The 11,844-nt window shown below is 39.6% G+C and overlaps 1 protein-coding gene across 1 annotated transcript; it reads left to right on the top strand.

Moving 5' to 3' along the window:
- Positions 1-488: 488 nt before the first annotated feature.
- LOC118556965 (SWI/SNF-related matrix-associated actin-dependent regulator of chromatin subfamily D member 3-like) lies at positions 489-5,845 on the top strand. Its single transcript, XM_036125739.1, has 5 exons — positions 489-522; positions 868-1,004; positions 3,755-3,877; positions 4,825-4,926; positions 5,009-5,845. Exons 1-5 carry the CDS (start codon positions 489-491, stop codon positions 5,060-5,062), a joined length of 450 nt encoding a protein of 149 aa, XP_035981632.1. The 3' UTR covers positions 5,063-5,845.
- Positions 5,846-11,844: the final 5,999 nt, after the last annotated feature.

Raw genomic sequence — 11,844 nt, 5'->3', positions numbered from 1 at the left:
GAGCTTTTAGTCCTCGCTGATGACTGCAGCACTTTTCAATTAAAGTTTCACTCATTTGATTCCAGAGACCCTTTAATTAGAAAACCACAAATCCTTGTTTCCATGAAGTCTAATTACAACAAAATACCTAAGTCTATTTCTCTTAGCCCCTTCTCTAAATTGGAAAACGAGAAAGAAAACGGCCTACTCAGAAGAGACCGATGAGTGTTCCTCTTAATTCAGGAAATGGCAAAAAAGAAAATTGCCTAAAATTCACAGAATCTGTATTCAGAGAAACAATTAAAACATTTAAAACACAAGCGAAGAGTGGATGATGATGTTTATTTTGCAGCCACTCACCCAAAAGTCCCTGTTTGAGGACTCCCTCAACGAGGGGCACCTTGTCTCCATGGTTAACAATTAAATCTTTCCTGTCCTACCATGAAAACCATCAACATGTTAATTATGTGGGGAAAACTCCCACTGCTAGGCACAGTGGAGGGTCAATGATGCCGTGGGCCTGTTTCTGCTCCAAGGAGGCTCGTTAGAGGTTAATTTTGTGAGGCACCAGGATATTTTATATAAAGAACCGTGAATAACAGAGCGTCATCTTTCAGATTGGCTTACAGTAAGAGTTTTAAAGGTTAATTTCCTCCTCCTCTACAGATTTTTGACTGCCCCTCGCCTGAAGTTCTCTGAGATTCCTCAGCGCCTCACTAACCTCCTCCCTGCCACCCGACCCGATCGTCATCAACCACGTGATCAGGTACGGACGCCGCTTGGCTAAAACAACGGATCAGAAACAAGTGACTGAGAGCTGTCTTTGCTCCACTTTGCCTGTCTCCTTTTTTGTGGTTTGACTTGTACCTGAATAAATTCCCCTCCCAGCGTGGACCCCAACGACCAAGAAGAAGACGGCCTGCTACGACATCGACGTGGAGGTGGAAGACCCCCTGAAGAGCCAGATGAGCAGCTTCCTCCTCTCCACCGCCAACCAGCAGGAAATCGCCTCCCTGGACAACAAGGTGAACGTCTTCAAGTTTTTGGGCACGCCTGCCTTCTTCGCTAAGAAATGATGGGAATCACATCGTTCTGATCCAAGGGCCCTTCGAGAATATGATGCACTCATCATTACTCTAGACCAGGGGTGTCAAACTCATTTTGGTTTAGGGGCCGCATTCAGCTTAATCTGATCTCAAGAGCGCCACACGAGTAAACTCATTGCAAGATTACATAGAACTAATAAATTGGACTTTTTTGTTGATTTTATATATTAAATTAATTTCACTTTTACATAATATATTATGATAACCTCAACCTCAGCGTTTTAAGAAAAGTATGTGCAATTTCAACAATACTTTACTCAGTTAAACATTTACTTGTGCGTTATGCATAAGAACTGATCACAGTGATTGTACAATGTTGAAAAACATTTATTCACATTTTTTGGAACTTAAAAACACTGTCCTACATGACAAAATACATCAAACAGATAAAAATTAAGAAGGGATTTTAAAATCAATTTTCCGCATCTGAAGCTCAGTGCTACCATCTGCTAATTAAAACACAGCGCCCCTCGTGGACAATATAGGAAATGCACATTCTTAATTAAACGAAGTACATGTTTTTTCAATAATTGTTTTATCATTCTCTTCTTTTTATCTCCTTTCTTTCACCTTTTCTTTTTTTCTTGTTCTTCCTTTCCTCTCCTATTTTCCCATTGTAGTGTCCATATCATTTGAGATATTTCCTGCATGAATCATAATAAAACTATTCACATTCACAAATCAAGCGGGGCACTATGGCAATAGCAGTACTGCTCCACTTGTGAAAGTAAAATCTGATGAGCTCTTTTTGGCATTAAGACAACAATTATTATTGCCAGATTGCCAGACAGGACACTGCAAAAAAAGCATTGCAGGCCTAATTTTCCTCAGTTAAGGTCAGTGTTTATTACTCGGCAACAGGAAAGAGACTGGGCACCCAGCAGCCATACGGCGGACAACATCCAAGTAGAAATCGCTGCAAAAAAAAGAACGGAAAGGACCACCTGATGTTTGCTAAAACAAATCTTGATGAACCTCAAGAGTTTGAGCAGCAAGAGTGCTTGTTTCTGAAGTAAAAATGTTGCTGTTGCAGGACCTTGACGACTTCCTCTAAACCCTGAATTCTGCTTTCTAGCAGGAAAATCCTGGAGGAGATTGTCCAGCCATCAGTTTGCGATTAAGCCCTTAAGTTTAAATGCAGTTGGGTTACGCAGTAAGACAAAGATCCAACAGCCTGGCAGCAAATCTGCCTCTGAATAGATCATGAATGTGTAAAAATTAAGGTTTTGAATTAGCCTAGTCAAAGGCTGTGTTTAAATCTAATTGAGAGGGTGGTGGCACGGCCTTTAGCAGGTGTTTATGCACAAAAACCTTCTAATGTGGCTGAATTAAGACAAACCAAGAGTCATCCAGACTGGTGGAGAAGACTTGCTGCCAGTAACTGCAAATTCTTCACTGTTGCTGCCAAGGGTGGCACAAACAGTGATTAGATTTAGGCCGGGGGGGGGGGGTGCTTCTCAAGGCATTTTTGTTCCAGAAAGTAGATAATTTAACATGCATTTACTCACTGAATTGTTTCCTGAAATGGGAGTTGGAAAGCAACATATGTGAGAACTTGGGATGCCTCCAGGAATTATATGTGTGAAATAAAAATAGAGTTCATAAGTGGATAAAAGCTGCACAGGGTTGTAAGCCAACTTCTAAACGGGTTTCCATTTTGTCCGTGTTTATAAAAAGGGTTCTGGTTGTATTGTTTTATCTGGGTTTCTTTGTTGGGTTAGGGTTTCTTTTTTCTTTTTTTACTTAGTCAGTCTGTATCTGTTCTGTTTTATTTTTGAATTTAAAATAAAAACCTGGCACTGGTCATTTCATAATGTTAGGTCCATGTTTCTGCCTGTTACTGTTTATCCTGCGTCTGTTGTTCATTTGTGAATTAGTTACTGAGCAGAGACCCGGCCTGGTAAACCGTAAAGCCGTTTCTCTGCAGGCTTTTTTTTTTTTTTTTTTTTTTTTTTTTTTTTTTTTTTTTTTTTTTTTTTTTGAGATTTTTCACAGCTTTAGTGACTGTAGTGATTTTTTTTAACACAGTAGGCTGACAGGAAGGGGGTGGAAAAGGGGGAAGAGACATGCGGCAAAGGACCGTGGGTCAGAGTCAAAGGACTGGAGGATCTCGGCTTGTTTCATGATCAAATGTTGAAGAAGAGAAAAGAGCAAATGTTGAGCGAACCCAATGAAAAAGCACGCTTTGTAGATATGCGAAAGTAGATATGCTGATGACATACTGGTTTTTATGTCACATCCCTAAACCTCTTCACCTCATGCTTTGTTGTTTAACCAGACAAGGAAAGGCTCAAACTGTACCTGTCTTGGGTCCCCTGCATGTATACTTCCCATGTTACTTTAGCTCTAACCTGTTAGTGAATAAAAATGTTAGTTTCCCACACAAATATAAAGATTTAGTAATACAATAAATTTTGGCCATTTATGCGTCAGAAAACTGATAAAAATTCTAAAAGAATGTTGTGCCTGTTAGTAAAGTGATTATTTCTGCCTCAGATATTGTAATTAATATAATTTTAGAAAGGGTCCAGTTAAACTTCTCCAGCGAGTGACGTCCTGGCGTAATTTTCACAGCTAATGTTAAACCAACATGAGGGAGATCAGAAGCAGGGAGGGATGCCGTCACTAGCAGAGGTTTTACTCTGATGCGTTGTCTTTTTAATCTCCAGATCCATGAGACCATCGAGTCCATCAACCAGCTGAAGATCCAGCGGGACTTCATGCTCAGCTTCTCCAGGGACCCCAAAGGCTACATCCAAGACTGGCTCAAGTCCCAAAGCCGGGATCTCAAGGTTCAGTAGTTCTACACGCGTCCAGACTTCCTGCCGAGTCTGACAGAACTGGAGCTCTGTAGATGTTGATTTATACATCCATGAATTCATCCATCCATCCATGAATCAATCAATTCATTCATCCATCCATCCGTTTATTCATCCACCCATCCATTATCCATCCATCCATGTATTCATCCATCCATCCATGTATTCATCCATCCATCCATGTATTCTTGAATTCATTCATCCATCCATAAATCAATCAATTCATCCATCCATCTATCTATCCATGAATCAAACAATGAATCCATCCATCCATCTATCCATGAATTCATCCATTCATCTATCTATCCATGATCAATCAATGAACCCATCTATCCATGAATTCATCCATTCATCTATCTATCCATGATCAATCAATGAACCCATCTATCCATGAATTCATCCATCCATCTACCCATGAATTCATCCATCCAATCATCCATCTATCCATGAATTCATCCATCCATCCATGAATTGTCCATCCATCCATCCATCTATCCATGAATTCATCCATCCATTAATCAATCCATCTATCTATGAATGCATCCATTCATCCTCATTAGTTTTCTCAGATACTCTGGATAAACCCTCAACACTGTTGACACATGTCTCATAAACATTCGCTGAACTTTTGCTTTTTATACTTTTAAAATGGGTAAAAACAAATAACATTTGAAATTTGACTCAGGAGCAACATGGAGTGACATTATGATACCTCCAAACTAATTTTACCTTCTTGTTGCAATAAAACATCAACATGATGTAGATTGTTACTTTTAAAGATGATTGTAGATAAAAACTAAGAGGTAATTAATGGCCTTAAAATGCATTTTAAAAAGTTACCAATGCTCGGGCTGGTCATAGTTTGCCATCGTGTGAGACATCAGCGGCAGGATGTCAACGTTTCCTGTCTTCTGTTGCAGTTAATGACGGACGTGGTGGGGAACCCTGAGGAGGAGAGGAGGGCGGCGTTTTACCACGAACCCTGGTCCCAGGAGGCGGTTAGCCGGTACTTCTACTGCAAGGTGAGGAAACGCCCGCCAGGACGTCTTTAACAAAATCTCTGCTGCTTCTTCTTCCTGTTGTAACTCGCTGCTCTCCTGACAGATCCAGCAGAGGAGGCAGGAGCTGGAACAGGCCTTAGCTGTCCGCAACACCTAAAGGCAGAAAGACCATCCTGAAGTTCTGCCTCTGGATTTTAAAGATGTGCGTGTGTGTGTGTGTTTTTGGATTAACGCGAACTTACAGAAGTCCACATTCAGTTTTTCAACAGAGTTTTGAAGTTAAAAAAAAAAAGGACCCAACAGAGGTTTGTCAGACTCAACATATGAGCGCACTTCATCGACGTTAGCAGCACGGTTGGCTCTCAGAGGCTCGGCTTTGTAAATACGTCCCGCCAAAACTGTCAACCAGCTGCTCACACGCCTAACTACGCACACTTTGTTTGTTATTATTATTTGTCTTCGTTTGAATCCTTTTTTTAAGGGTTTATTATTAACACCAGCAAAAATATGAGATTACGGTTTTCTGAGCGGCAGCAGGTTACAAAACGTGACGTGTCGGTTGCCTTCATCGTTGGTTTACAAGTCTCCACCATGTCTGGTGTAAAGTATTATCAGTAGTCTCCGCAGCTCTGGACAGAAGTTTACATGCACTCATCACTGTCATAAACATCTTATTAACTCTGGCCCTTTAATGTCCTTTAATGCCAACTCTTCAGTTTTTTCATATGTGCTCCAGATCAGGGGTTCCCAAACCGACGTAACAGAGCCGGAGACCAGCGACGCTCTTTTGGCTGTAATTTTATGAGAACTTTTACAATAAAGTCTTCCCCCCTGTGCTAAAATAAGGAACATTTAGCATCTATTGAAGTTATATTTTAGTATTTGTTTTACAAATAAGAAAATACTAAATCTTTTTAGCACATCAGCATCAAATTATTATTAGACTTTGAAACAATTGTGACTAGTCTTGCAATATTATGACTTTATATTCATAATATTTTAACTAATATTACTACTTTATGCTGGGAATATTACAACCTTAATTATGCTTAATTATTTATTCTTGTGCACAATACAGTGACTTTATTCTCATAATTCTTTAGGGGGGGGGGGGGATATTTGTATTACAGCCATCATAGATAAAAGAAAATAAATTATTGGCCACGAAGGGATACATTTCCTCAAAAAAGTCAGATATTTTGAGATTAATATAATGTATTTGCAATAAAAAAATGTATATTCTCTGATGTCAAAAAGTCATAACAATTAAAAAAATTAATATAATATTTTCCACTATTAAAGGCATACACTGCAAAAACGGAACTAAAATTAGGTAAATTATTCTTGAAATTAGTGCATTTTTTTCTTGATTTGAACAGGTAAATAATTACTCAATGGAATAAGAGTTTTGCACTTAAAGTAGGAACAGTTCATCTTCATCATCTTATTTCAAGTGCAGAATATCTAAATATCTTATTTTAGGGGGAGAACTACTAATCCCATTGGCAAATGGTCTTAATTACCTGCTCAAATCAATTAAAAATAGACAAATTTCTAGAAAATGTCACTTACTTTTAGTTCCCTTTTTGCAGTGTACATTCGCTATATTAAAGCTAGGATATTCTCTTCATCTCATGACCCCCACGTTGTGTCTCGTGAAAACCGTGAAAACCAAAAACCATTAAAGTTGCACTTTGAATAATCGGCCCACCCTGGAAAAGAGACTCGTGAATGATTAAAACTCCTGAAATGAATTGAATTCGTGGCCGTGATGAATGTAAATAAACTTCTGACCAGGACAGTAGCTGCATTTTAAGAAACCACCACAAGTTGTGACGGTCGTATTTTCTTCCTTCCTTCGATCACGACACGGTGAGGGGGATGCATCTACATGTCGAGTTCATTGATCGCTCGCTTTACGCTTATTTCTTTATTTTATTTTTTTTGGAGGGAGGTTGTAGGTTAATTTCCTGAAGGTTTTACCAAAGCTTGCAACAAAAAGAAAAACAACATAAAAACTGGAGATCTGTGTTTAAAACGATAACACAGCTGAGCAGTATTAGAACTGAGTCCAGGTCTGTTGCATTTTGTCCGTTTCTACATTTTCTATGTTATACATGCAAAAAAAAAAAAAAAAAAGAATACCGTAATGGTTTGTTTTGTAGAGATGTGAATGTAAATATGTTTTTGTCTCCTGCAGAGGGTCAGCTGTACAGTCCACATCCATGTCTGGTGTTGAAGGGGGGGGGGGGGGGGGGGGGGGGTTAGACGCTGCAGCACGGGAGCTGCTTTGGTTCTGATTTAGTGGGGCAGGAGTGTTAGTGTCCCTCTGTGTGCTTTCTCCACTCTTAGGGTGGCTTATTTTACGTCCGTCGCGTCTCCGATCGTGCAAACTGCAGCAAAGAGCGACCGTCTCAGTCTCCGTGGCTGTAACAGGATATAATCTACACCAATCTCATTTTACACCATTTTTTTAACGACTTGTATGTATATCTTGTACTGTCAGTCAGATGATTTTGTTTGTTCGTTTGACTGAAACCCCTTCAGGGGTGGGGGTTGATGGAGGGGGTTACTTTGCACTGTGCTGTAAACTCTTTGTCGGGACTCTCTTTATTGTGGGTGAGACCCTCTTTATTATCCCAGCGTACACAAGAATCGATCTCAGAGAGACCTATGCATGCTCCATGAACATGGATCAGTACATCTGATGAGGCAGTCTGTGTAAATATTAGAAGTCTGCATAGATGTGTACGTAGCCAAGGCACGACTCGGCACGTTTGCCCAAAGGCCTTCTGGAAACGTGTGTTTTTTGCCAAAAAAAAAAAAAAAAAGAACAATAATAATAATAACTTGTCCTACCAGCAAACTAAGTGTAGGTGTGACTTTACTGAGCTGTATGTTTTCATTACTGGGACTAAGTTATATTCACTGCACTCTGTAGGTAGCTGTAGGTAGTAAATCAGTCCTGTGTCTCACCTGGAGTGTCTTTTTATTTCTAAGCATGTCCAGAACATCTATAATGTTGTCACTGAATCACTAGCCCCCTCTTGTGGAGGACCCGTAGAGGTGCGGCGACTCCACATCAGAATCACTGCTGTATCAGTCTGTCACTAAAAACCCTCCATTCTGTTGTTGCATGTGGGTCTGAGGAGCGGGAGCTACTCCTTCTCTTTGTTTACACTGAGGGTCACCGACAGGAGGATCATCCTCTTTATTATAATAATAATAATAATAAACAACAATGCTGTGTATCTCTAAAGGGTTTCATGATCATGTTCTGAAAAGGGGAGTACAGCTGTGACATTGTGAGACAGCCTGGATGTAAATAAAGAAGCGCTTGCCAAAGTTTGTAAATGCCATCAGATGTGAAGTCTCTTTTGTTGTCATTTTTGACTTTTCGGTCTGTAATATTCTAGTTTAGCGTGTTTTGCTGCTTAAAAGCATACTAGCATTTTTTTTAATCCATTTTAGGGTTGGATTTTTGCACAAAAATCCTTAATTATGGTGGAAACCACAAGTTTAAATGTATTTTTATAGGGATTTTATGTAGTTAACCATCAAAATGTATAAAAAGGTTCCACATTTTCTTAAGCAATAAAAAATGCGAACAAATGTGGCTTTTGTATTCACCCCCATTTTACTCTGACACCCCTAAATTTATCCAACGTAACCAAGAAGTCATCTACGTAGTTTAGCCACAAGCTAAACACATGGTGGTGGCAGCATTATGCTGTGGGGATGCTTTTGTGAACTGGGACACTCATATATCCTGAGAGAAGAGCTGTTAGAGGCTGCAAACATCCGGCAACCTACAGCCGGAGATGCAATAAAACTGTTTCATGGGTTCGAATCGCGTTTACTGCGGTCAGTAACCTCTCCATCCCAAAGAAATGTTTACCTTCGCTCCTGCTAAACAGAACTGCCTAGAGTTGCCAAAAGATCATTTGTCAAGTTTTAAACACTAAGAAAAAATGTTTTATGTTGAAACTACAATTTCGCTTTTTCTATTTTAGGTTTTAGCCAAAGAGGGAAAATATATATATTTTGTAGTAGAACCAAGCAGACGAGTTCTCGCTGTAGCTAAAAATGAAATAAATAGGCAAATAAACCCCCATTATTGCTGCATAATTCATCAAAAAGTCTAAACGACCACAAAAAGAAGATTTTGCTGTGGAAATAAGACGCATACATTAAAACCTGCTAAAACTAACATTAATTATCTTTATGCCTAAAACCTGGCCAAATCAAAGTAAAGAAAGATGGCTGATGTTTACAGATGTTCTCACTGGGTAAGAAATTCAGTGTGTAAAGGTGTAAAGCTAATAGGCACAAACTCTTAAAAGGGTTGCAGCTATAATTGTAGCAGAAAGTGGGTAAACTTTTCTTATTTTAGTCTATCTGATAAAATTCTTGTAGAAGACATTGAAGTTTGTAGTTGAAATGTGAGAACGTGTTGAAAATCCAAAATTACTCTAACAAGATGTGGCTGCATATATCAGTGTGTTTATCTATTTAATTTATATCTGTGCTGTTTTTAATCAAGACATATGGAAACAATCCCGTTTTTGCCAGCCAACACTCCCTAATTTTTTTCCCTGTGTCGTCTCATAAATGGCTGCTCCAAGTCTGCTTTGGAAACCCTGCTCGCCAGACAAGCCCTCCATTGTTTGGCTCTCCACATGGCAGCAGGTGGCGGCCCTCCTTTCCACCGTGAGCTGCAGCAGAGCCGTGGCTCTTCTCAGAAAGGGCGTCTTTCACTCCTCCGCCGCCGCCGCTGCACCATTCTCCGGAGCCCGCAGCGCCTCTCGGGGTCGGTGAGTCGTGGGTGAGGGAGGCTCCGGGGCCCCATTTCGCTGCATCAGCAATGAGGCTGCATGAAGCAAGGCATTCATCTCACCCAGCGTCGGGGGTTAACCGCCATATGCAGCAGGCTGCGCTCATTGGCTGAACCGACCCGGCCTTGTCGCCTAAAAGGCAAAAGGGTTCACTTCTGATCCCCCGGACGGTGCAGCACACACAGCAGAACTTTACCAGAGCTGGAGAAAGGCCTGGACAGGGGTGGATAGGACTTAATGCGAGGAGACAGGCCTGAAGAATAAACGGGTTATCGAATCAATCCAGAAGGGGAAATGAACATCGTCTCACTATAAAGATAAACAGTGTTGTCTAACAGCTCGCTGTTTTAAAAAACACTTTAAAAAACTCGCTGTTTGCTAAACATCTGATTCATTTTTGTACAGACTTTAATTTAATATTGTCAAGCAAGGAACTTTTGCCAGCTGCAAGTTACACTTATATAAGTGAAGCCTGGCATACTACATCTTGGTTGGACCATTGTATAACTACAGCAGATGCTCATGCTGCTTTGATATATATGAATATCTTATACAATGAGTCCACTGTTGATCATATCCCTTTTGAGGTATCAATTAGATTTGATCATATACCTGCAACTGTAAATAAGAACAGTATTCAAAAACAGATGCATATAGACTGGTCTTCTTTATCTAATAAACAAAGAGCCTCTTACTATGCCCAAACTGATCAACTGTTATCTTCCATTAACTTACCAAGAGAGGCAGTTACTTGCACAGACTGTAACTGCTCTAATATTGATCATAGGATCAATTTAACTAGTTTATATTCTGACATAATTGAAGCGCTTATGGGAGCTAGTCTGCCTTATAATAAGAGTAATGTAAAGATTAAAAATAGACCAGGTTGGAACACATATGTGTCTAAATTCCACAAAGAAGCCCGCGAAGCTACTACATCTTGGGCTCTAGCAGGTAAACCTAGACAGGGCCCTATATTTGAGCAGAAAAAGCTGTCCACTTCAAAATACAAATATGCATTACGCTTCATTAAACAGAATGAGCAAACCATGAGGGCTGATTCCTTGGCAAAAAAGTTTTTAGGAAAGGATACAAAAACCTTTTGGAACGAGGTTAAAACTATCAATAACAATAAATCCTCTCTCCCTTACACTATTGATGGTGTTTCTGGGGCGAATATGATTGTAGATTTTTGGCAACATCACTACAGCAAGTTATTCACCTGTGTACAGAGTGAACCCTTCCAGGTTGACAAAGTTAGCGCTGTAGAAACTATCAAAACACACGAGGTCTATCAAGCAATTAAAGAACTGTCTGTAAATAAATCTATAGGAATGGATCTTATATCAGCTGAACATCTCAAATTTGCCAGTTCAAGGGTTGTCCCTCTGCTTGCCTTGTGTTTTACTGGTTTTATTATGCATGGTTTTATTCCTGAATCCTTGATGAAGGTTCTTTTACTTCCCGTGATTAAAAACAAAGCTGGTAAAATTGGCAGCTCTGATAATTACAGACCTATAGCCCTAGCTAATACACTGTCTAAAGTCTTTGAACTTATTCTTCTGCCAAAATTTGCTAAGATAGTAATGTCTACTGAAAATCAATTTGGGTTCAAGCCCAAACATGGCACTGATATGTGTATATATGGACTAAAAGAATTACTGATAAATTATAACAGCAAAAATTCTACAGTTTTTCTGTGTTTTTTAAACGCCACTAAGGCTTTTGATCGTGTTAATCATAGAAAACTATTTTTAAAATTGTGCCAAGTTGGTGTACCTAAGTATATAGTAAGATGTCTGTCCTACTGGTATGCTAATCAAACTATGCAAGTGACATGGGACAACTGTATGTCTGCATCCTTTCATGTCAACAATGGAGTCAGACAAGGAAGCATTTTATCTCCTATTTTGTTTAACTTGTATATGAATGATCTTTCTAAGCAGCTAAACCTGTGTAGAACCGGCTGCATGGTTGGTGATACTATTATTAATCATTTGATGTATGCTGATGACCTAGTGGTTTTTAGCCCAAGTTCAGCTGGTCTTCAGGAGCTGCTTAATGTCTGCTCAGCATATGGTGAGTTACATGATGTTAAGTTCAA

The sequence above is a fragment of the Fundulus heteroclitus genome, chromosome 21, assembly GCF_011125445.2.
Source record: "Fundulus heteroclitus isolate FHET01 chromosome 21, MU-UCD_Fhet_4.1, whole genome shotgun sequence".
NCBI lineage: Eukaryota > Metazoa > Chordata > Actinopteri > Cyprinodontiformes > Fundulidae > Fundulus > Fundulus heteroclitus.
The sequence above is the reverse complement of the archived record's forward strand: the minus strand, read 5'-3'. Positions and strand labels throughout refer to the sequence as shown.

What these genes read in the sequence shown, in the direction of transcription:
- LOC118556965 (XM_036125739.1), top strand. Translation starts at nt 489, where the DNA reads ATGCCGTGGGCCTGTTTCTGCTCCAAGGAGGCTC. An exon ending in TCGCCTCCCTGGACAACAAG is followed by an intron (nt 1,005 to 3,754) that starts GTGAACGTCTTC and finishes TTTAATCTCCAG; the next exon opens with ATCCATGAGACCATCGAGTC. An exon ending in CCCAAAGCCGGGATCTCAAG is followed by an intron (nt 3,878 to 4,824) that starts GTTCAGTAGTTC and finishes CTTCTGTTGCAG; the next exon opens with TTAATGACGGACGTGGTGGG.